Source organism: Dendropsophus ebraccatus, chromosome 5 (genome assembly GCF_027789765.1).
Source record: "Dendropsophus ebraccatus isolate aDenEbr1 chromosome 5, aDenEbr1.pat, whole genome shotgun sequence".
In the NCBI taxonomy this organism is placed as follows: Eukaryota; Metazoa; Chordata; class Amphibia; order Anura; family Hylidae; genus Dendropsophus; species Dendropsophus ebraccatus.
Genome location: NC_091458.1, coordinates 60,301,881 through 60,327,766, shown reverse-complemented (window position 1 = coordinate 60,327,766; position 25,886 = coordinate 60,301,881). Strand labels below are relative to the sequence as shown.

At 40.3% G+C, this 25,886-nt stretch overlaps 1 protein-coding gene across 2 annotated transcripts in view; it reads right to left on the bottom strand.

The window, feature by feature from the left end:
- Positions 1-1,659: 1,659 nt before the first annotated feature.
- The window catches only part of CSRNP2 (cysteine and serine rich nuclear protein 2), a 38,861-nt gene continuing 14,634 nt past the window's right edge, over positions 1,660-25,886 (bottom strand). For both annotated transcript variants that reach the window (XM_069970318.1, XM_069970317.1), the window contains 4 exons: positions 12,560-12,734; positions 9,123-9,382; positions 5,145-5,441; positions 1,660-4,288 (listed from right to left, as the gene is read on the bottom strand). In XM_069970318.1, the coding sequence (XP_069826419.1) occupies positions 3,446-4,288; positions 5,145-5,441; positions 9,123-9,382; positions 12,560-12,719 (1,560 nt within the window). In that variant the 5' untranslated portion in view covers positions 12,720-12,734 and the 3' untranslated portion in view covers positions 1,660-3,445. The remainder of the gene's footprint in view (positions 4,289-5,144; positions 5,442-9,122; positions 9,383-12,559; positions 12,735-25,886) is intronic.

Below are 25,886 nucleotides of genomic sequence, written 5' to 3'. Positions count from 1 at the left end.
TTGGGAAGATGGACTGATTATTATTTAGTATAAGGCAAATAGGCAGGAAGCATAGACCCAAGGGGGGAATATAGATAGGAAATGATGCACCGGCAAAGAAATAAGACCTTGGGGTCTCCTGTTTTATAGGGGATCCTGAAGATGCCTAAAACTGTTTAAAGTATACATTATTTATTTTGTAGTGTGTATATATCTTGATATGACAAATGTGCATGTCTCTACTTAGAAAAGAAGGGATAAATAAGCTGTACCCATAGAAACATTAGCGTGACATTCAACACCTTAGAAGCCAATTTTCTACATCCACGCCTGCTTATGTCATAGGATGTGTTAGTGGAGTGTCATGTATATAAATGCTGCAGTGATCATGCTGGTTAAAGTCACAATGAAAACAAATAAATCCCTATTATAATACTTTATTCACGTACGTCACACATCCTACCCTGGTAACAGTGTAGTAGGAATATAGCAGTGTGCATCTGACTACTGAGGCATAGAGGGAGGGGGGTAGCGTGTGATATGATTGGGGGCATTATGGGTTTATTTTATTGGTGACTGAAGTTTTCCTTTAAAGGGAGCCCCTCATCACTGCCATGCTGCCTGAATATCAAGTCATCAGGATGGTCCTGGTTGGCTTTTCCCCACCCTGTCAGGCCTTGATTGTTAGAGCTTTCTCTATACCAAACAGACACCAATGTAGGCGAGCGGGGCAAAAAAAAGCCACAGGGGACTTTCCTGATAACTTGCAGTTTGGCCACAGCGAGAAAGTGATGACGGGTTCCCGTTAAAGGGGTTTTCCCACAAAGTATATATATATCTATATCTATATATATATATATATATATATATATATATATATATATATATATATATACACACACACATACATACACATATATATACACATGCACATATATTCTATATATATATATATATATATATATATATATATATATATATATATATATATATATATATATATATATATATATATCCATACTGTGCTTCTTCCCCTATGAATCTGATCACTTCCTGGTTTTAGCTCTCCAAACTGTGATCCTGCTGTTGCCATGCAATGGAGCACACACTTTTCAACAGTCGTACTTGCTTGCATAAACATGAGAAACAAGCAAGCAAGATGCAACTGAACAGAACATGTTTGGCCAACTTAGTGGGTGCCCTAAGACTGTCATAACTGATGCCTGAACAAGCAAGAGACATATGAACAAGTGACCTAGCTCAACGAAAACTCATGGTTTAGTTACATAATGTTTATATATGTATTGTAATTCCTAAGAGTTCATCTAACACTCTAGTACTGCTTCACTGTAGTGATATTTTTGAAAACGCACCGAACCCCCCTTGGCAATCCACAAGTTTGAAATAAGCTTAAAAATGATAAAATGTAACCTAAAAAAGAAATTAAAAACACAGAACGACCGAATTCTGAACCATCCTAGCTGTAGGTGGCAAGGTTTTATTAGCCAGTTTTAAACCGACCTAATAGGCTCATATAGATTCTATAACGTCAATTCTTAGATTTTGCCAATAAAGCTAGGACCATATGTTGGACTGACCAAAGAAACCCAATGCTTGGCTACTTGATTTTAAAAGTTTGCCAAAGTAAATAGAACAGGTCAATTACACTGTACAACAACATAAAAAAACAAATGCCAGTGGCACTTTATTTTGACAAGCAAATTCTCAAAATACCAGATTTGCTGTGTGACTCACCAATTTCAGGTAAATCCATTTTTTTTTTCAAAATAGCTGTCAGCTCAACACAAAGCAATACATTTCAAAATTTATGTAATTCATGTAATTTGGTTAAATTTGATGTGTCACTTTGTTGTAAAGATTTCTTTACTAGAACTATATATTTGTTGTAGAATGGCATTCTGTAAATGGCCTGCATAAATAAGTTACATCATGTGGTTATAGATTGATAGAACGAATCTCAAAAACTGGGCTGCAACATGTCACTTAAGCTCCACTTCCTCCATTCTCATCTTTCCTTTTTCCCAGAGAATGGAGGTGTCAGTGATATACAGTACACAGTAAGCGTTTTCACCAGAGTATTGCCAGAATGGAAAACGCATACAAGGGAAAGTGGAGCCCTGCCATGTTTGAGGACTTCTGCTGGAATTTACAGCATGATAAACCGCTTCATACAAAGGAAAGGCTAATTACAATTAAATTGCTATAAATTATATCTTCTGATTGTTAAACATCCATTGTAATCATCTGTGGGATCTATGATATTATGGTATATTTAGTGATTAGATGTGACTTGACGTTAAACATGTTTAGCAGGCCTTGTTAGTATGCATCAGATAATACCATAGTTCTTCATACAAGTTACAAAAAAGTAATGTGTTACAGCAAAACTAAATATAGATTTGGAATCAGCACGTTTCATTTAACAAAGAGAACCATAATCGGTCACAGTTTTTTTCCCCCCCCAAACTTAAAATTTGTTGTACAGTGTTATTAATACCTGGAAATAAATATTTTGTATCAATCAGTCTCTGATTTCATAATTTAACACAATTAAAAGTAAAAACCTATTTTCTTTAAAAAAAAAAAAAAAAAAAAAAAACGGACTCTACACATACTGCTTGTTTTACACATATGTTCCAACCCCTTTGTGAAATGGGGTCATTGCTTGAAATATATACGGCAAATCCATGTAGATAAAAGACAAGCACGTTAGAGAGCACAAAAAGTACAACTGTCCCCTTACATTGTCCAGGTGGAAAGATTAGCAGCTTCATTAAGTAGAAGAGAGTCTTGTAAGTTAGTTCTGTTTTAAAGACTTGCCTTAAAGTTAAAGTGCATCTGCACCGGGACTTGAAATTGTCAAAACTTTAAAACTGAAAAAAAAAGGCAGCTGAGCTCTCCATACAGTGAGACTTCTAACCCTACTCAATAGCACCATACTACCTGGGCATGTTTACTTCATTTACATATTAGGTTCCAATTATTATAATAGACATCAAAGGGTTGGATAGATTAGTTTATCCTAGAAGTCTGAAACAGGTAGACATTTCAAACTATTTTGGAACATAGATCTACATCTGCACAGCTGTTAATCTTAAAAAAAAAAAAAAAAAAGTTTACATTTATGGCAACCAGGTTTAATGTACCCAGAATAAATGGGTGAGAAACCAATGGGAAAATATTGCAACAAAACCCTATTAACCAAACCTATTCAAGGCCACGTATGCCGAAGCCTTTTACTGGTTTGGACAACAGGTTTCTTGAGTGTTACTTTTAAGTCATATTCAGTCTTGTGGAAGAAAATAAAAGAGGACCTTAGTAAAGGAGGCCTAATAAATAGATTTTTTTCACAGGTGCGCATAGGGTAGTAAGACAAGGGAGCAATGGGATTATAAGTGGAGGGGGAAACTTGGGAGTGGCTTGTGCAAAATGTTTGCCAAAAGTGTCAGGCGGTCAGGTTATTCTCTGCAGAAAAAGGCTGGCCTGACCAGGAGTTTTGGCTCACAGAATCTTCTCGCAGCTTCCCCCCTTCACTTATGCAGGTGACTATTGGCCTGTTAGTCTGAGATGCCAAGTCAGAGGAAATGCCCCCAGACTCAGAGGCTGGGTCCATCTCCTTAGAACAGGGAGTCATTATAGTGCAAACCTCAGTATTAACCTTTACAATGCCACTTGGTTCAGTGGCCTCTGAGTGAACAGATTCTGTCACATCGGACCCTGTGTCTAATCCTGTTGAATTATGATCATAAATGGACACCTCACTTCCATCAGTGTAATCCGGTGGTGTGGCTGGTCTCCCAGAGTCCTCATCAGTATAACAGAGGACAGAAGAGCTAGAAGATAACAAAACAGGATTCAAGGAGGAATGGCAGGTGGACGGAGGCAGTGAGATAGGAGTCTCCAAAAGACACACATCTAGAGACTCCACACTGGAATCCAGACTGAGACTAGAACCACTAGAAGCCTCATCACCCTCATCCAGGAGCCTCTGGCGCTCCTCCGCACTTTGCAGGTGTCTGACAGCAGCCTCATTTTCCAAGTGATAGTTCTCAGCAATAAATTCATGGAAGTCCTGTGTCTCCTGGTGAGGATGGACAGCAAGAGACGCATGAGGAAGCTCCTCTTCAAGGGGTTGAGGTCGTGGCTGCTGGCGCTTATTTTCCAGCTCAAGTTTCATGATAGTGTGTAGATAATGGGTCCGTACTCGTATAGGGTTAAATTCTATCCTGCCAGCTATATTACTGCAGCCATCCCGAGAACACCCACATGGAAAGGACATACGATCCACCTATTAGTGTAAGAACACCAGAGAAGAAACAAATGAAGGAACTGTATGAAAAAGCCTTTACGTTGATAAACAATTGTTTTAAAGCATATAACAAGAAATAAAACAAATAATGTATAATTAGTAGTAATTCTTTATGTTAAACATTACAAAATCTAAATGCAAGATAAACTAAAAATACTGGATTAAAGGGATACTCTGGCACTTAAACTTATAGAAAACAAATATTTTGTTCTCATCTCTGCATATTTCCCCAGTGTCGTCCTGCAGCATCTCCAGGTACCCCGCTGACCGCTGCTGCTACTTCCGAATCAAATTTGTCTCGGCAGTAAGAGTACCGTGGCCAGCGATCGTCTGAATGGGCTGTCACTGCCGAAATAAGTTTGCCTTGTACATGTCGGCTGACTGTTGTCTTCTATTACACCAAGAGATTATTGGCCGTAACAAGCGATAATTGCTTTATGTAATAGGGCCTTTAGGACTTACTTAAAAGGGAAAAATCTGCAAAAAAACATACCTGTAGACAGCATCAATGCCCGGTATAATGCCAAAATGACTTTGAAAAATCCCTGCTCTGTATGTAAACGCGGACCAACTAGTCATCTGAGTGTTGTCTATGTGCCAAGCAGTCACAGTTTTTCAAAGTACTTTTGCGGGTTGTACCAGGCAGGGACGCTGGCTACATGTATTTGCTTGGCTGTATACCCATTTTTTGCTGACTGAATCCCTTTAAGGCTCGTATGTGAAATTCAGCTTTTGTATCAGTTTTGAAGATGATGTGTGATTAGTTGTCATTGGCAAATCAAGAAACTTCCTGAGCACCAGAAAAAAACCACAAACACATAATGGTATTCCTCACCTGACATTTGATCCCAGCCTGACTGCATGGACAAGCTTCTGGGTCACAGAAGAGTCGACAATCACAGCCGCATTCCTCTCGGGAGAGACGGATGGCTCGGAGTTCCTGCTTCTCTTCAGCATCTATGCGATGGACACCAGCTGCTCGAAGCAGAGCTCTACGCCTCTTTGTTGGTAAAGGCTGAAGAAAGAAGTAATCGTCTACTTCGACATTGTCTACATCTATATCTTCATCCGAAACATCCTCCAAGGTGAGTCCTTCAGCTTCTTCTGACTCCACCGTACCATTTTTTGTCAGCTAAAAAGGAGAAGAAAATACCAGTCAAGTAGAGAAACAGTGAATAAAAAGCATTAACGTAACATTCCCACTTTAGAGCAGTTAGTTACTCTCACATATTCTATACATACTCACATAACTGATGCCAAACCTGTGGCCATAAGCCTTGAGGATGTAGCAGCAAATGTTCAAAGTTATAAGAAAGGTGGAAAAAGAAGAGTATTAAGGTATGTTCACACATGGGGTCGCAACACAAAAAGCAAGCCTACTCAGCTGGTTCTGCAAAGTCACAATGACTTCAATGCAGACGAGCACGTCTTTGCTCTCCCCCTCATCCCCAACTTTTAATGGCTGTCTTAGCTTGCAAAATGGTGGTGATCAGGGAGTATGGTGGATGGTGCTGAAAACATTTAAAGTGTCCCTGTCGTTAAAATTTTTATTGCAAAAATCAATAATACAAGCGATTTTAAGAAACTTTGTAATTGGATTTATTAGCCGAAAAATGAATTTTTATAATGAAAAAGCAGTTTGAAGCTCTCCCCCCCTGTCTTCATGGTTTTCCTATGGAGAAAGTAAAAGCAGCAAAACAGCAAAAGAGTTAATTTACATTCACATCCTGGGCTCTCTCCTTTGACAGGCACCATGGACCTCTCTAACCTCTAATTAGGGCTCTGAATAGCTCCCCCGCTGAGCAATCCTTTGTTCTCTGCTCTCTGCTGCCCGCTAATCTCACTCCTTCCCCCTCCCCTTTTCATAGACCAGACAGATCCGACTGATGAAAAAACAGTCGAGATTTCCTGATTCTGAGGAGTGGATGACAGAAAGGAGAGGAGGGGGGGCCTGGGAAAAAGCTTTTTACATGCAGGTAATGGCATATTTGGCTAATAAACCCAATTACAAAGTTTCTTAAAATCACCTGGACTATTGATTTCTGCAAAAATAATTTTAACGACAGTGAGCAAACACACTTTTACTGAACCTTTGCCTACAATTTCTGCACGCTGTAATGGTGATGCTTGAGTGATGCTCCTTTTTGTGTATTCTGCTTCCTTTAAGAAACTTGCAGATAAAATAAGAGACCTATTATTTCCACCCTAAGTGCTCGCAGACATTTCCACACCTTAAAGTTAAAAATAAGAAAATACATAACCTTCCTATACAATCAAACAGCCTGAATGGCTCCATGACATTTAAATGGTGTAGTGTACAGGGCGAGGATGATTACAAGAGACAAAGCAGGATTCTCCATGGGAAGGTTTCATCATGCAGGCCTTAGGGAATGAAGAGAACATTGAAGTAGTGGAGGAGCATGATGCAAGTGTAAAGCTTATACAGTAAAGGCAACCTAAAGCCATGACCAAGTGGCACAGCTAAATTTAGAGGTAAAGTCTGTAAAGTAATACGCTGTTAGACTGCAATTTCAGTGTGGTAAATGACCATGACCACATTCTTCCACAGTTATTCTGTTCTGCTGGACAGCACTAGTATATACATGAAATTATCACATTCCATAATCTGGTTATGAAAGTAGCCAAGCTATAAAAATTAATGGGGGTCCAAATCCTAGCACCCCAATCATTTGAAGAGACTGCAGCTCCTGTGTGCTGCTAGTTCAGGTACTTCCAATATTGCTCTAAGACCACAACTCTACTCTACCACAAAAGTAAAGGTCAGAAAAAGGTGGTCTTCTTTTGACTTTCTGTAGTAAAATAACAGAAAATTAAAAAAACTTCAAGACAAATGTAAAGCCAAAATGGAGTAAAGCATCACTAATTTTACTTGTGATAATACCTTAATGCTGAACGTTATCTCATTAACAAAAAGCAATAATTATTTGTAATTCAAAAACACTGACTGGCATTGACCTCGATAGGCTCCTACTTCATTTCAAACTGTGGTGGTGATATTAATGTTAAGAGGTTATTTATTAGGAGCCCTCACATTGTAGAGACATCACAGCGGCTCCCTGTACCTGCCTGTGGCATCAAGGAATACTATGTTTATTGTCTTTATTAAACCACACTAATAAAACAACAATACATTAACTTATTGCCCTCCATGTTACATAGACAAGCGCAGCTAAAGATGCCGTAATCTGTGAATAAATATAGGAACTAAAGGTGGTCATACACTTTTAATGATTGTTCAGCCATCAGTTATCAATCCCATCCTGTCCCAGTCCTCCCCTCCCAGGGGCGGAGGAGGAAATCAATCCTGTGCTCTCTATGGGGAGGGGTTGGTTGCAGCCAGAAAGCCTGTCAGCCCCACAAAAGTATGGGAGGCAGATACGGCCGACAAAAGTATAAGGTGTATGGGCACCTTAGACTGCCTGATGCTCGCTGTAAATTAGCACAAATCCTGTACACTGGCACTTGTTTATAAAGCCTATTGCAAGGTACAAGCAGTATGTGAGAAGGGCTGCACAAACAATCCCTAGAACGTTTGTGTGGCCCTTTGTTGTCAACATCCCCTATTACAAAGTAAGATGTGCTGCTGAAGAGCGGGTCGTTTTAACCTGTCAAAAAATCATTAGCCAACAACCATTTGCTTTTCTGTTGGCCCTGTTACACAGGTATTACATCACATCCATTCAAATTTATGAGCTGTGTGTGTAATGTAGGAAAGGTCCCCTAGAGAGATTATCTTGAGGTTCAAGACAAGTCACCACCATGCATCAACTCAGAATTCTCTAACAGAGTATATGACATAGGGTAGGTAAGTTCCGGCGGATTCCGTCGCTTGTACCCGCTTACAGTGGCGCACATATTCGCCCGTGCCATAGACACCATTTTATGGCTGGGCGGATTCCGGCCGCCGCCCAAAAAATTGCCATGTCAATTCTTTCGTTTGGTGGACGTCGGAATCCGCCCGGCCATAGATATGGTGTCTATAGCACGGGCAGATATGCGCGCTGCCATTAGCGGGTATGAGCGACGGAATCCACCGGAACTTATCCGCACAGATTCCGTAGTGTGAACCAACCCTTAGGCTATGTTCACACTACGTAAAGAGACCGGCTGTTCCGTGACCCGGCCGGGTCACGGAACGGCCCGTCTCTGCCCAGATCATCCCGGCCGGTACTTAAGTACTGGCCAGATGATCTTTCCGGCAGCAGTGTTCTGATGCGGGTGCATGAGCGCGCGCCGTATCAGAACTTCACTCGCTTCATTGTGTGAACTGATAGGTCAGTTATTTGCGGGTCCGCATGGGATTCCAGCCGGAGCGTATACGATGTGTATACGCTTCGGCCGGGATCCCATAGAACAAGAGGCAATGTTCACAGGCGCACTTTTACGTAGTGTGAACATAGCCTTAAAGTGTAAAACTCTTCAAAAACGTGAAGATGTTCTATTGCAGTGGTTCTCAACCTGAAGCCCTCTGGCTATTCCAAAACTACAATTCCCATCAAGCACAAAAAAACAAAAAATGCCAGGACACGATGGGAATTGTAGTTTTGCAACAGCTGGAGGGCTACAGGTTGTGCACGACTGGTCTAGAAATATATCTTACGGTCAGCTGAGGTTCTGTAATCTTTTTTTCAACTACAGTTTTTCTTTTCAGATGGTCTAAATGTCTTATGCCCATAATTCGGCCTACCAATTTACCAGGAAACATGGCACCACTTAGTCTTTTTTTCATACAACACCGCATTGTTTCTACCTTTTCAGTGAAGGTAGAAGCAATGAATAGTCAGTGACTCACCTTCATCTTCCTAGTGTGAAGTTTCTCCTCCTTCAGGTGCTCACGTAGTATTTCCCGATGTGTCACCTCTTGCTCCTGGGCAAACTCACACAGTGTGTACTTTCGCACAGAGTTGTGGTGCTGCGCCATTCCTAAGGAGCTACCACCCTGGCTTGGCACACTGGTGAATCCTTGGCGACGTGAAAAGTAATAGACGGTGACCTGGTCAAAACGGACATTCTTTTGTCTCAGAAGTTTCTGCCGCTTTAGGATGGATGTAGCTAAATGCAAAAAAAAAACAGCATAAATTTTAAGTCAACATTTTTAAATATTAAAATCAACTACAAGGGGTAGTCCACTCAAGAGCTAAAAAATTAAATGCTCCCGAAACCTAGCTGGTCCTTCTCATTAAGCCCCCTGGGTATTTTGAGCCATCTCCAGTGTTTCTAGCTGCCGCCATTCCTCAGGTCTATGATCCAGGAAACTACATCTTCCAGCATGCACTGCACCTCAGAGTGAAGTTTAAAGCGTCACTGTCGTGAATTTTTTTTTTTCAGAAATCAATAGTCCAGGCGATTTTAAGAAACTTTGTAATTGGGTTTATTAGCTGAAAAATGCATTTTTATCATGAAAAAGCAGTTTGAAGCTCTCCCTCCTGTCTTAATTGTTCTCCTACGGAGAGAGCTAAATAAAAGACCAAAACAGGACAACAAAGAGTTAATCTACAAATACCTCATCTCCTCTAACCATCAGCACTGACCTCTCTGACCTCTGATTACAGCTGTCACCCAGCTCAGTGCCTGTAATCCTTTGTTCTCAGCTTTCTGCTGTCCGCTTACTCCCTCCTCCCCCCTCCCCTCTCTATAGACCAGACTGGGTACGTCTGATGCAACAAGTCACAATTTCCTGATTTTTTGCAGTGGATGGACATCAGTGATGAAATGCTTCCAAGCACCCACACAGTCTGACATCAGTGATGAAATGCTTCCAAGCACCCACAGAGTCTGGATGCTTCTAACAGGGGGGATTCGTTTACAGGTAACAGAGTTTCACCAGTCCTATCTTGTAATCCAGGGGTGTCAAACTCTGGCCCTCCAGCTGTTAGAAAACTACAATTCCCATCATGCCTGGACAGCCAATGCTTTAGCTGTTCAGGCATGCTGGGAATTGTAGTTTTCTAACAGCTGGAGGGCCAGAGTTTGGCACCTATGCTGTAATCCTTCTGATTCCCACAGGGATGAATTCTCTCCCCATGTGGCAAATCTAGCTCCTGTGCTGTTTTCACATATATCTGTCTCTTCCTGTTTCTACCTCACACACAACAGGACCTTGCTTTCTTACTTTTACCTCACACACAACAGGACCTTGCTTCCTTTTATTTCACACAACACTGACTGGACTTCCTTTCTGATTCTTATTTGCCCCTTCTCTCCCAGCATGCACAGTTCTTACTGTTAACTCCCTTCTGCTGGACAACTGGCAATGTTGTGTGCTGGCACTACTGGCATTCTCTAACTGCCAGACAGAGGTAATTAACCCCTGACAGTGACAGCCACATATCTATCTACAAAGATAGATGAGAGAGAGAGAGAGGTGAAACAACTGTTTCCTTTCCCCTAGGATGCTTTTGAGTCTGTCACTGTTCTGTTGTTTGCCCACCCCTTGGCCAGGTGCTCACCGATTGGTGTGATGTCAGTGGTGGGCAGGATTAGAGATGGTGTTACTGCTTGCAGTTATAGAAGAGACTGAGTTAATGTGACTTTGGTCTCAGAAGGGAGGGGGAGGACAGAGGAGCAGAGACCATGTGGACCAGGAAGTGAGGATTTTCTGCAGCTTCAGGGTGTGAGTCAGGATGTGCTGCAGACAAACAGTCCAATTCATGTAATAGAACCCTATTACAAACAATCTTAGATTATGGGTAGGAATTCAACAGGTAAAATTTTCTTAAGTGGAGTACCCCTTTAATGTGAAAATCATCTTTTACTTTTAGATGAGATAGCTGGAAACAACAATTTACAAATGATAACTGATATACACTGGGACAAGGGGACAGGAAAGAAATCTGGATCTGGGAACTTTTAAGGTGTTGTACCAGAGCAGACATTTATGGCATATTGTTACCTTATCACCTCAGGGGGCCGATCTACTGAGGTCTGCATAGGCCAAATTGTTGACCAGCAATAATAACTGGCTCTCTATATGACCTTAGAAAAAAGCCATCAGGAGACTGTGGCACACTGCTGCCCCAGCAGTCATGAGAAGTGACATCAGTTGGACTATACAGACTCTGATGCTCTATGCCCGACAACCTCCTAATTGTCTCACACTGGTACAACCCTTAGCAAAAATGGAATCACCAATTTTTAGTTTTTTTATTTTCAGCAAATACATAAATCACAGCTATGAAAATGCTTGTTTAGTGTCACTTTCACATGGCAATATTATGTATTTGTAAGCCAAAAGCAGGAGTGGAATAAACAAAAAAAAAATAAAGATGAAGGTAAGATTTTCATCCTGATCGCACATGGGAGCCGACATTCCATTGATTTTCTGTGCCGTTTTAGTGCAACATAATTTTTTTACATTAATTAAGGAAGTTTGGTGTGCCCCTCCTCATGAATATGCAGAGGGCTGATGAATATTCATAAGAAGCTAATACAGCCCCTGGTGGGAGAGGAGGGGTAAAGTAACCACTCCCCAATTTTTAACTGCAGACTAATAAGCACCAAGCAATTCAGTACCTAATCTGGAAAAACAGATACCATTCAACCCAGATCATTTTCTTTCATTTGTATTGTGTCACAAATACAGTAGCTTAACATATAAGGGCAGAGATTCAATCATTTTCCTACCGGTTATGGGAACTTCCTGTTCTAATTACAGAAGAAAAGCCACTCAGGAACACAAACAGCTACTGGCAAGAGAAGCATGTGAAAGTTTTAATATTTGATGTGGTTAAAGGGGTTGTTCAGCTAAACAGTTTTTGTTTAAAATCAATTGGTTTCAGAACGTTATATAAATTTGTAAAGTACATCTTTTTAAAAATCTCCAGTCTTCTAGTACTTCTCAGCTGCTGTATGTCCTGCAGTAAGTGGTATATTCTTTCTAGTCTGACACGGTGCTCTCTGCTGCCACCTCTGTTCAAGACAGGAACTGTCCAGAGCAGTAGCAAATCCGCATAGAAAACCTCTTCTGCTCTGGCAGTTTCTGTCTTGGACAGAGGTGGCAGCAGAGAAACTGTCAGACTGGAAATAATACACCACTTCCTGCAGGACATACAGCAACTGATAAGTACTGGAAGACTTGAGATTTTTAAATAGATGTAAATGACTAATCTATATAACTTTCTGAAACCAGTTGATTTGAAAGAATATTTTTTTCCAGAGTACCCCTTTAATCATCATCCCAAAGACAAGCTGGTTATTTCACACAATAGAGAATTCTTCAGAACAACTTACGGATAAGTTCAGTGGTCGTAGGTGCATTAATGCTGTCACAGCTGTCTGCACTGTCGCTGTTTGAGATCTCATCGTCAGAATCTTTTGATGTAGAAATTGGCGAACCAGGATCTACTTCTTCAAACTTTCTTTTCAGGCTTCTGCTCGTCACAGCATCCATTTGTTTCGGGGTTGCCTTTTAGAAAGAAAAAAAAACAGTTTAAAACAGTTCAGAATTTAACGTCAGTAAACTACACGGTTACTTGTACACATTAAACTTCTATTTTGCTCTCTTTTTTCCCCTTTTTTCCCCCAGTTAATTTGTAATTCCGTGGCAGCGTTGCTAGGCAGCTTTACAAATTGGTTCTTTGTAAACATCAAAGTCAGGTCTCGCAGCAGCAGCAGCTTACAATAAAGGATTTTTATCAAGCTCGCTGACAAATTGCAATTAACAGCTGGTGCACATAATGTCAGGAAACTGAAGGCACATGATAGATTTCCTGCTCTATGTATGGACATAATCTGGATAACACTTCAGTGAAGTCTTAGTAGCATATATTTAAGTCAAGAGGGGGGATAAGTGAAATCACCAAAGGGCCCAGTCCTTCGTAGCTGTTAGACATAATGCTATAATTACTGCAGTCTGCTTAGATATAAAACACATTCAGAAAGCCTTTAGACCCTTCCACTTTTTTTTAGATTTAATGCTGAGGCTTTGTGGTAAAATAATGAGAATGTGGAAACAAAATTATAGACGTTTTACTAATTTATTAAAAACAAAAAAAATTCTAATATTTCATGGACATAAGTATTGAGACCCTTTTTCTATGACACTTGTAACGGCTCACAGCTGATAATCTATATTTAAACAAAAAAGGTACAAAAAATTCTGCTTTACTGAAAGATCCTAACAGCACAGTGGCCTCCATAAATTGGTACAACCAGGACACTTACTGAATAATGGGAAAGAATGTAGTAAGAGAGGTGACCAAGAACCCAATGGTCTTTCCAGCTGAGCTCCAAAGATACTGTGCGCAGATGAGGGAAAATTCCAGATGGTCAACCATCACTTCAGTATTTAATATAGGTTTTATGGCAGAGTCCCTCCTCAGATACATGAAAGCTCACCTGGAGTTTGCAAAACAAAAGGTCACCTGGCACTGCTCTTCACCTGCCCAATATAATCACTACAGAGAAGCATGATGGTGGCACTTTTTTTTTTTTTTTTGCACACTTTTTTTTGTTGCACAAGGCTGCAACATAAAATCTGAAAAAAAAGGGAAAAGGGACTAAAGGGTATAGTCAATCAACCTATAGGCCTATAGGCTAGCCTGTTAAAAGGCTTTGTGCATTATCTGGAAAGCAAGTACATTATCTGCTTATTATGAAAAAGCTGGGGTTGCTAGGCAGTAAATGGAAAGCTACCTGCTGTTCGACCATGAGGACTGGAAGCCAAGACAACCTCTCAGTGGGGGACAAATGCTGTGCTTGGCATTACCTCTGCCTAACTACTTACTAAATTAACATTTTTAAAAGAACAGTTCAGATAAGGTGGTGACTAGGCGGCCATTTTAATATTCCACTAGGTTCACAGTACTCCTAAACCCCACTCAATGGGATGGCCCACTAACAGAATATATAATCTGTACACAGGGTAAATATTGGATGTGTCTTTGCTAGAGGTCCTACTGCCACCAATTACAGGAACTGCTGTCCCAGAGTGCCCCTTGTGAATAAAGAACTGCATTCCCCGAGTGCGTTAGAGAACTGTGCTCCTCTAACGCCATTTGTAAAGTGAGCTGTAGTGCTCTTGTGGGAATCTTCTTTTCCACTCACCCACGTGAACACCAGCCGTGTTGCCTTTTTTACCTGTTTAATCTTTGTTGACAGAGTTGGCTTTCCTTCTCCCTTTACTTGTTATTTGATGCACTTTAGACCCTTTATGTAGTTCATCTTTTTTTTGTATATGTTATGTATTTACAGATATACATAATTATTATCAGATGTGCAATAATGATACGGCTATGTGTTCCCCTTTGTACCAGTAGGGGGCGAGTGGTGACACACTGTGCGGTATTTGAGCCAGGAGTGGAGTATGTGTTTTAAGTGTTTTTGAATGTTTTTGTCTCAATACAATTGTTAATAAAGCATATTGATATTTTTACATTATTGTGGTTGTGCAGTTCATATATACCTTTTTCCCTTTTGGTTGTTTGCAGCAGGTGGACTAGCACCCCCTTTTGGCTACCTGTGGTGTCCGTCTGAGCTTTTGGCGTTTGCGACTTGTGTGACCACTGTTCACTATGGGCCTGATGGAGATTGTACCGTCAGCTCCACAAACAGTGAAATGAATGGTTATCAAGCAGGTGCACGATGGCTCCATTCACACAGGAGACTCTCAGGCTACAGTTTTCTTGAACAGTGGAATCCCAGCGTGAAAAGCTGATAAATGCTGTTAGTTTCCATTATAGACAGATGCCATGACTCTAACCTAATAGTAATACACCATCAGTGATTTAGAATCTATTCATCTATGCTTGTATATGCAGAGGTTTATCACAGTCCATTATGGAGCAATTTATAGTGCATATATAATTTGCTGGAGCCTCTCTCTGCCTGCTTCATTGCAGCTATGTGTGTTATTCTCTTGCCTGCTTGCAGCTGCTTGCCTGGACCACACCTCCCCATCTAGTCATTTGGATTGGTTGCCAGGGAAACAGTCTTCCGTTTGTAAAGGCAGAATTCAGCGACCCCAGAATGGATGCGCGGGGCTGGGCCTGTCCTGACAAAAGCTCTGATAGGATTTTGTGAATCAGATATCTAGAATATAGATTTTACCTAGATATACTCTAGTCTTGAGAAATACAACTGAAGCCAAAACCTATTGAATTAACGTGACAGGCATTATCCGTGTGGCCAAATACTGATTTCATGTACATGCACAATACGTCACAGTACCAACCAAATTCCAAATAGGATATATATATATATATATATATATATATATATATATATATACACACACACATATAATATATTATATATATATATATTATATACACACATACACACACACACACACACACAGTGGTGCCTTGGATTATGAGCATAACTCGTTCCGGACCGTGCTTGTAATCCAAATCTCTCTTAAACCGAAGCAAATTTTCCCAGAAGGAATCATTGAAATGCGGATAAATGGTTCCACACTGCAAAAATAATAATTTTTAAAAAAAAAATCTAAATAACAGGTAAAACAAACATTTAGAAAGCTGGATATGTCATATGATAAGTTACTGTAGAGTACAGTATAGCCAAGAAGCATGTGGTGTATAATGTATAGTAAGGGCATAAGAATAAAAAAAGACCAGTTTGATGATACAGGATGGAACTGCAGATCCCCATAATGCAGGAGCGTAGTACAACAAGCTAGAATAGAGAAGCAGGGCTGCTGTCAGAGGTCTGTGTGGTCATATAATCACAATGAGGAAGGGGGGGGGGTGTTCAGCCTGGACCAATCAGGAAGTCAGAAACACAGAGCTGTGCAGGAGGCCAGTGACAGAAACTTTTCTATACAGCAGTGTGTATAGCTGAGTGTAAGTGCAGGGAATGGAGAGGATGGCAAACACCAGGGTTGACAGAGACTGCAAGAAGCATGAAGGAATGGGCAGCGGATATTTGGGCACATAAATGCAGCGCTCTCTGTCCAGGGAGAGAGAGATTACAGCTATGCAGAGATTACCTCCACAGTCTAGTTCCCTGATGTAAGCCCCAGCCTGAAGTTGATCTGCTATGATTTGGAAGGTGAGGGAGAGTTTCTGGGTCAGAGTACAGTGCTGTAGACCCCGCTATGCAGACCATGCCTCTCCCTGACTTTCCCTCCCACCCAGTACAGGGAGCTCTTAAACCAAAGCAATGCTCTTAAACCAAAATTTCGAAAACTGTGAGCTTCTTTTGCAAAATGCTCTCAATCCAAGTTACTCTTAAACCAATGTACCACTGTATAGCTTATCTTACCTTTCATTAGAACATGATTCATTTGATTTGATTTACAGTGGTAACTCAGATCTCGAACTTAATTGGTTCAGGAAGGCAGTTTGAGAACAGAGCAGTGTTTTCCTATAGAAAATATTGTAAATGTGTTTAATTGGTTCCAGCACCCACCAATAACTACCTACGATACTTACTTATGTATTACATTGAAAAGTGCCCAGTTTAATCACTACAGGACATTACAGAACAGCACTATATACTATACAATACTATATATACAAGAAACATTGAACAAAACCAGCAATTATAGCACATTAGTCACCAACTCCACTCATCCTTTACTGTATAGAGTCCCCCCATGCCAGCACTGTAATGTATGGGAGATGGTGGTGCACTGACTGTACTACTACTGTACTGTATAGGCACGCCAGCAGTCTTATACAGTACAGGGTGGGAGATGGTGGTGCACTGTGCTACTACTGTACTGTATATGCCCTCGAGCAGTCTTATATAGTACTGTACTGTATGTGAAGCCTCACCAGTGCTAAACTAACCAGGTACAATCCACCATCCACACTGGCAAATACGTTCACATACCGAGCAAAGTTTGAATTCTGAACGTTATTTCCAGGTAAATTTTCATTCAAATACCGTGGTATTACTGTACTTCAAGACTGGGTGCCCGAAAAAAAAAAAAAAGTGTCTGAGAATCGAGCAAGAGTTTGAGAACCAAAGCAAACTTTCCTTGAAGATACTGTTTGAATTCCGAGCAATTTGAGAAAAGAGGTAGCACTGTACTAAGAAACTGAGAAAGTCCTGATAAACTATGGCAGGGAAATATGTGTCCATTGGAACGTTCCATGTTAACACATTAAAAAAAAGTGTTTCAGACCACTGGAGTCCTTACTTGTAGCCATACCACCTAGTACACACAATGGGCATTTAATATCTCACTCTGCACAATAATCTGCTCCAAATCCACAATATTACAGTGACTTACAAGGGAAGCCCAGAAACTGAGAGGGGAAATACAGTCCTTGTATGGGTATGACCCCTGGTGGTTTCCTCTACACACCATCACACTTCTCTGCCAAGGATAAAGCATGGCTCCCAAGGGACATTGCTCCTTCTCAGCTCTATGTATGACACATGCAACACTCAAGTGGCATATATAGGGACACAAAGGCCATTTATATTTTGTTCATTTAAGACTGGGTCATATTTTCCAGTCTTTGGATTGAAAACATTTTATTCTTCTTCTGAATTTTATTTTTAAGGCAGTGACAAGCAAGACATTTTGCTTGATGATATTACAGTAGCAGTAAGGAAACCTGGCTAAGCACTCATTTGCAATTTACAGTAATTTTTTTTTTCTTTTTGTTACCATGCTTTAAAACAACGCTATACTTATCTGAAATCTAGGTCCAGTCTCCGGAAGGCAGATTTTTAGCCTTGTGCTGGTTGAAAAAAGAGACTAAATGCAAAGAGTCTCTGTCATCTGCACGCTTAGAGAGAGGGCAGTCATGTGAATGACAGACACATGAAGCCATGACTCTCTGTACTGGGCAGACTTCATGCGTTTCATCTCTTTTTGCAACCAGCACAAGACTAAAAAGCTGCCTTCATGAGACTGGACCTGGATTTCTTGTAAGTATTGATCTGTTTTATTGCATGATAACGTAAAAAAAAATTATTGCTAATTGCAAACTTGTTTTAATTCACATCCCCTGCTTGATGTAGATTTCAAAAGTTATAATGGCAGGGCTCATTTAAATTAATATAAATTATACAGTTCAATTATGAAAATGGACGAGGTTACTACAACGGCTAGGAAAATATTCCACTACAAGTAGAATCTAAAAAGGGTTTATTTTAAAGCACGACAGAGACACTCGTGCCATGTTTGTTTATTCAGCTCAGAAGTGTCTAGTACAATTTACTTAAACATTTGCATTTGTTTTTCATTTGTCCTGGTTTTCCAGTAGCCAGTTGTGAGACAGAAAACAAAAACAAATCTTGCAGTTTAATAGTGACATGGAACAAAAATTATTAATATGTTAAACTTGCTTTAAGCTATGTTCACACAACAATTCTCAACATTATTTGATACTCAAAGTATTGGCCGTTGTTTTGAGTATCAAATAACGGCTGTAGCATACTTTGGCGTCCGTTACAAAAATCTGTTTGAACAGCTTAAAATAACGGCTGCAAATTAACACAAACGTGAATTTGACAACATGAACATGAATTAAAGACATGAATATTAATTATTCAGTGCATTGTGTGAACTAACGGCCTTTGTTTCTGTAAACTTCAATGGAACTGAAGACAGAAAATGAACATTTTTAATTAAATTAGCGGACATTAACTCAATTTAAAAAAAAAAAAAAAAGTGTGTAAACATGGCCTTAACCAAGCTATTTTCTGATGGTACACTGCCTTTAACGGGGTACTCCAGTATAAGAAAAATGTATGTAAATTAGACTATCACCCCAAGATATACAACTTTCTAATATAATGTTATTACCAATAGTATTTGCTTCAGTAGTTTTTCAGCTTCTCTCCCCCATGTCAACGCATCATCTCTGATGTCACAGGAGTCTTGGCTGGATCTCCCACCCCCTGAGGGTGCCTTTACACAGAGATTTATCTGATAGATTTCTTAAGTCAAAGTCAGGAATGGATATGAAAAGTGGAGAAATCTCAGTCTTTTCTTTATGACCCTGGCTTTGGCTTAAAAAATCTGTCAGATAAATCTCTCTGTGTAAAGGCACCCTAGAACCAGATGTTGCAACTTCACTGAGTGAAATTAGGGCTATGTCCACACACATAGTTTCATTGCAGCACTGTGGCAATACTGCGTCTTTAAAAAAAATATGTAGTACTGCCACTACCAATCCCATTGGCACAAAAAATGACACATAAACAGTATATCTATGTTATAGGTAGCACTGGATAAAGACAAAAGATACTTCATCATAATACATAAGTGAAGAGGGGGGGGGGGAACAGAAAAAAATAAGTTCATTTTTTTTTTTTTGTACTTCATTCCAATATCAGCACAGGTAGTGAATACAGTGTGCTGTGTGGGACCACAAAGACGTGATGCAGTACACAATAAATCTGTAAAGTGTGCACAGAGCCTAGATGTTCTGCAACAGATTTGGGCGGTGAATGGGCAGGGTGGGGGAATGTGATGAATAGCTGAGGGAAAGCAATGCATTCTGGAACCTGTAGTACTGTGTACAACTGCTCAACCAAGTACAACCAGAAAATACAGAACTAAAACACCTAAAACAAATGGATTTTTTGGGGATCACACATTGTTATTACTGTATGGGCATCCCATCACTAGCTGACTTCTTTCAGTTATTATTATTATACTTATTATACTGATGTATACCTGGGACGCACAGCAATACGGTTGTGTGGACCCCTTCTAAGTTACATTAAGAAAGATTTAATAACCAATAACTCAATAAAATGGTGGCTATTGCCTGTAAAGCAGTATATTTGTTATACTTTTCTTGGATTTCCACAATACTAAAGTTATTTGGAGAAAATACAGCATTCACAGTATAAAGCTGGATTTCTTAAATTATACTGCCAAATGTATAAAATAAATTACATCCATGTGTGCATCATACAGCCATGAAACTAGGACTATAACCTGCAGGTGGTATATAGGGACAAATGGTTTCCAATATGTATCTAAATCTGATGAGGAATGGCCATCTACTTACACTGCCTGAGGGACGCACATGCTTCCCAATAAAGATGGAGTCCAGAATCCAGCTCATTAGGCAAACCAGATAGTTACACTATACAGTACTCTTCCAGAATTTCAATAGCTTACTGGAGAGCAAGAGCTACTTGACAAAATTAAAACACACACATATATGTTGCTAGTCAAGTTTGAAGGTTGTTTCATATTGCAGGTAACTGACTTATACATGTGTTTGGAATAGTGTATGATAGTATGCACCAACCTAATTGTTGCCCAAAGGCCTTTATCCATAAAACATATCTTGGATATTTAAGTCCAGGAATATCTTGGTGGCTACACTATTATAAATCCTATTTGTTTAATGTGGATAAGAAATACAAGGCTTTCAAAGATGACAAGCACACGTTTGCCAACACATGGCTTTAGGGGTTTCCACAGATCCCGAATTACATGTATTGTACTTGGTTGCTTCCTCTTTACTGAATGACCGTGGCTCGGGCTCCACTGTACTTCTGGCACGGAAGGTCATGAACCAGGAAGGTCAAAATGAAGAGAGCTACTGGCCCAACCCAGATGGGAAAGCAAACAGTCATAAGGCATTCTCCTATTATAGTTTCCCTAGTTACTCTATAAAAGACACTTGAGGCAAAAGAGCGTATATGCAAGGATAATACAACAATACATTATACACGCTCACTAGTTTATCGGGGTAAAATTAGATTTGATAAAATAATAGGAAAGCGGAGAGCCCTGGAGTATACACGACAACCTGCATGTGTGTACTCTCGTGATGCCAGCAGCTATAGCAGATGGGGAGAATTAACAAATTATGTAACGGCATCCAGCAAAAACAGCCAGGTCTGGCACCAGCAGCAACAGATTATCCTGTAGGTGGACGACAGATCCCAGCACAGCTTTCTTACTACATGTGCTGTCATTTCATTTTAAGTCAATCTAGGGGGTCCTGCCTAATCCCAAAGGAAGACATTGCTGACATCAGGATACAATGAAACTACCGATGGCTCATACGTGAATAAGGTGGGTATAGTAAAGGAAATCGGACACAGACATAACTATACAGCCTCTACATAATGTTGTATCACTCACGTGTTGCTAGGCAACATGGAGCTGGTGACTGGATGTATCTTCAGAAGGTTTGTGCAAGGACCTGGCACAGAAAGCTGTCAAGAGGATTCGTGACTGCGCATTTCATATACTAATGGCAAGACTGTTTTTTGTAAATTAACCCCTTAAAGGACATCGACAATTTTGCACTTATGTTTTTTCCCCCTTGAGTTTAAAAGGCCATAGTGCTTTCACTTTTTCACCTACAGACCCACGTGAGCTCCTATTTTTTGCAACATCAACTATATATATATATATATATAATTTTTTTTGAATAATATTTTATTCCAATAACAAGTAAACAGTGACAGCAGGACAAGTGGTCATAAGTAAAATATACAAAGATATGCACAGGTAGGTTCCAACAGAGAGGAAATATAAGTATAACATGCATTTTACCAAGAAATAGATCCTGAGATGGTACATTATCGTGTTGTCAGACTACTCAGGATGCAGCAAAAGAGGGGCATCTATAAACGACAATTAGAGAAGAGTCTCTGTAGTAAAATAGAGGCTATCTGTAGTTTTCGTTAGTATTAGTTTTGATCACTTTTTATTTAATTTTTTTCTGGGATGTGATAAAAAAAAAAACAGCAATTTTGTAAATTGCCAGGTTTTTGCACTTAGGCCAATTACCATGCCAGATCAGGAATGTGATAATTTCATAGCTCAGGCTGTGGGAGGACTGATCCAGCCACCGGACCACCAATGAATGGTAATCTAGGCCATTTAAATGGTCCGTGCTGGCTACTAGCAGCAATCCCCAATTGCTGATAGCAGCCGGGGGCCACCCAATATAGAGAGGAGTCATGTTGTGACCCCCCTCCCCCCAATATACCACCTTAACGGCACAAAGATGCAACTGTACATAAGGGTGCTGAATAGGGTTATTCAGTCTTAGGGGGGGAAAAATGGCCGATTTCTTCCAAAACCAGCAGTTTCCTGTCCACAGTTTGGGTGTAGTTTTACAGCTCAATTCCATTGATTTCAATGCCATTGAACTGTACTACTATACACAACTTGCAAGAAAGTAGCTGTGCTTTTTCTAATCCTGGTTAACTCTTGTTATTATTCGAATTTGCATTAAAGGTCTAGGAGAAATGTTTCTACATATAAAACTGTTCAGGGTGGTAAATAAAAAACAAAGAAAACCTGTACAGGAACTGCTCAGCCTGTCATTCCCAGACTGAGGCAGGTCACCTCTGTGGCAAGGGAGTAGCCAGGCAGGTATTTCCTATGTGTCAGGATAGAGCAATGGAAGGATGATATATGTGACTGGCACTAAACGAAGGTGAGAACAGGGTTTTTTGAACAACAATAAGAGTCCAGCCTGACTAACTACTGCAGTAAACATTCAGCTTGGAGTTACAGACCCATGGCTTATGGGGTATTACTAACTCCCCTATCCAGAGGATCGAAGATAATAAGCTGACTGGTGGGTGTGTGACCACCAAGACCCAAACTGAGGACAACTGTATAAAAAAAAAAAAAAAAAAGTGTAACAAGAAAGACAAAGATGAACAGCAAAGCCTTGGTGTATTGAGCCAGACTTACCTGCTTGTGTCTGAGAAACTGAACATACATTAGAGTCTGACAGAAAGGCACAATGCTGAACCCTTTTTTCACTGTCAAACTCCAGGCCGCCTGCACAGATCTCACATGAACTCATATCACCTCCATGTAGGAATGGATTGCTCACACCAAGAATCCCGGCTGTGCAAACTGTCACCAGATGGCACTTGTAAAAGCGGACCAAGTGAACCATAGCTTAACATAAAGGTTCAAAGTTCTTGCATGGATAATATATTGTTAAAAGTAAAACACTGAAATTTATATCCAATACAGACACTTTCCATTGCGGTTCTGCTTTTGTCAGAACAATATCCTATAGACAAAATCTCATGAACAAAGAAAAAACTCAGCTCACCATAGGTGGTTTGTTGTGTGATGGTGGACGTTCAGGCAGGAGCAAGTGGAGTAGTAGCGGGCCGCACCCGGTGATAATAGTAAGAAGGAGGAGAAGATCCACAGCGTCCAAAAAAAGTTTTGTTGTCTTTATTATGAGGCATATAAAAAGTTACAAAAGATAAAAACGTAGGCCTACGTTTTTATCTTTTGTAACTTTTTATATGCCTCATAATAAAGACAACAAAACTTTTTTTGGACGCTGTGGATCTTCTCCTCCTTCTTACTAATATCCTATAGACCATAAACTAAGCATTAAATGGGTATTCCAGAAACTAAAAGCTTGTATATATTCCAGGGAAAGCAAAGATATTTTTAAAATGCCATACTTGCCTATCACACCCTCTCAGGGCCCTCCTGTCACATCTATGGTTTTCTGGCTAAATGCTTAGGCCCCTACTTCCGAGATGTCTCATCCCCAAATGCACAGCCACTGCCTCTTTCCCCCCACTACCACATCATTCCCCACCCTTCCCTTAAGGTGTTGTCTACATCAACTCTCTCCACTCCATTACATTTCTCCCTACACCCCTGCAGCAAAAGAAGGTAAATAGAAGCCAGCAAAGGTACAATGTCCTGGTACCAGAAATCCCAGCTACTTTTTGTAAAAAGTTGTCCTGTGGCTGAGAAATTATAATTTTTTTAAATAAATAGATCGGAGCGGAGATGGCGGTGCCACGTTTTTTTTTTCTGAACAACCGCCCAAATCCCACGCACAGCACTGGTTTATACTAATCTGGCATGAAGCACTGGAGGTGGGCCCGCCGGCCCCCAGTGTGACCATTTCCCTCCCTCTGTGGGGGTTTCGCCACACCAGTGCTTCATGCCGGGTCGGCGCTTAGGAATAAATCAGTGCTGTGTGTGGGAATCTGGCAGCAGTTCCAAAAAAAAAAAAAAAAGACCGCAGCACCGGCATCCCCGCTAGATGTATCTAGTGGTACATTCGCTTAAACACTTTGAAAAGGGGTTGTCCTGTACTAAAAACCGAATCATTTGTACCAAAGTACCTAAGAGCACCATTCTCTCGCCAGTTAATCTGCTATTTGCAGTATCGCTAAAAGGTACATAGACAAACTACTCTTACGTGTGTAAAAGCTGAGGCTGTATGATAGTTGAAGAACTGTTAAAGGAGAAGTCTGTCAAAAATTTTTGTATTAAAGTATTGTATTCCCCCCCCCCCCAAAAAAAAAAAATTATATATATATATATATGCACAAATCACCAATATACACTTATTACGGGAAATGCTTATAAAATGTTTTTTTTCCCTGCACTTCCTAATGCATCAAGGCTTCACTTCCTGGACACTGAGGGACACAGGGCACTGGAGGGACAGTGAGCATTCCTCTGCCATCATCCTCTCCAGCAGCCACAGCCCGCACAGCTCTGGGAGTCGGGTCGTGACATCACCATTTTATCCAGGAAGTGACATCACCATTTTATCTAAGAAGTGAAGCCTTGGTGCAGTAGTAAGTGCAGGGAAAGAAACACTATGTGCATTTCCCGTAATAAGTGTATATTGGTGATTTGTAAAACTTTTGAAGGGCAATACAATACTTTAATAAAAAGTTTCACCAGACTTCTCCCTTAAGTTACAGTTGTTGCACAGAATCCTATTGTCAGATGTCAAACACCAGGAAGTATGTTCTAGCTGCTGTCATATTTCTGAGAAGGACCTTGTCATGTCACATTGTATGATGAAAGAGACTGCCCTCTGAGCAGCATTACCCGGACAGATTATTGACATTGAAGCCCCTTACACAACAATCATTTAGGCTGCACCCAAAGGTTCACCTAGTTTTATTGTGTAGTAAATTGTAGAATATGAGATAATCAGAGGGCGTATTGTTCCCCGAGATAATAAAAATGTCACAGGAAGACAAATTTACTGCAATCTAATTGCCTAGAAAGTATCAGCTCTATTATGTATGCATATAAGGGGGGCATGTCACTATTTATATCTATGTTATATCAAATACAGGCAATGGTGTAACTAGAAGGGTTACATGGGCACATTTGTGACCAGGGACATAGTTAAGGTAGCTTGGGAAAGCTTATCCATTTTGGCACTATTGTTGCATATTTTCTCTCAGGGAAACTTAGTACAGGAAAAATTAAAAGTAGATCTGCCATGTGTGGCTGTACCATTAAAGGGGAACTATCAGCAGGTTAGACTAATCTAACCTGACGGATAGCCTCTTATAGCATCGGGGAAGCTGTGGACCAGCGCTGAGGTGGAAAATAAGAAATATACCTTCATCCTCAGTCCCGGCGTTATAGGGAGCTATCAGCAGGTTAGATTGTTTTAACCTGCTGATAGTTCCACTTTATAGAGTATGAAAGGTGAAGGCTGACAATACCCCTTTGCTCACATATATTAGCACTGTATCACCTCAGGATGTAAAATAAATAAATAAAAACACACTTGTCATTAATAGTCATCACAAGTACATATTCATACATCTCTGATCCAGTATTTGTTGGAACATTCCAGAACATCAGCTCCTATAACTCATTTGCATAGTGTTGACTTGTAAACGC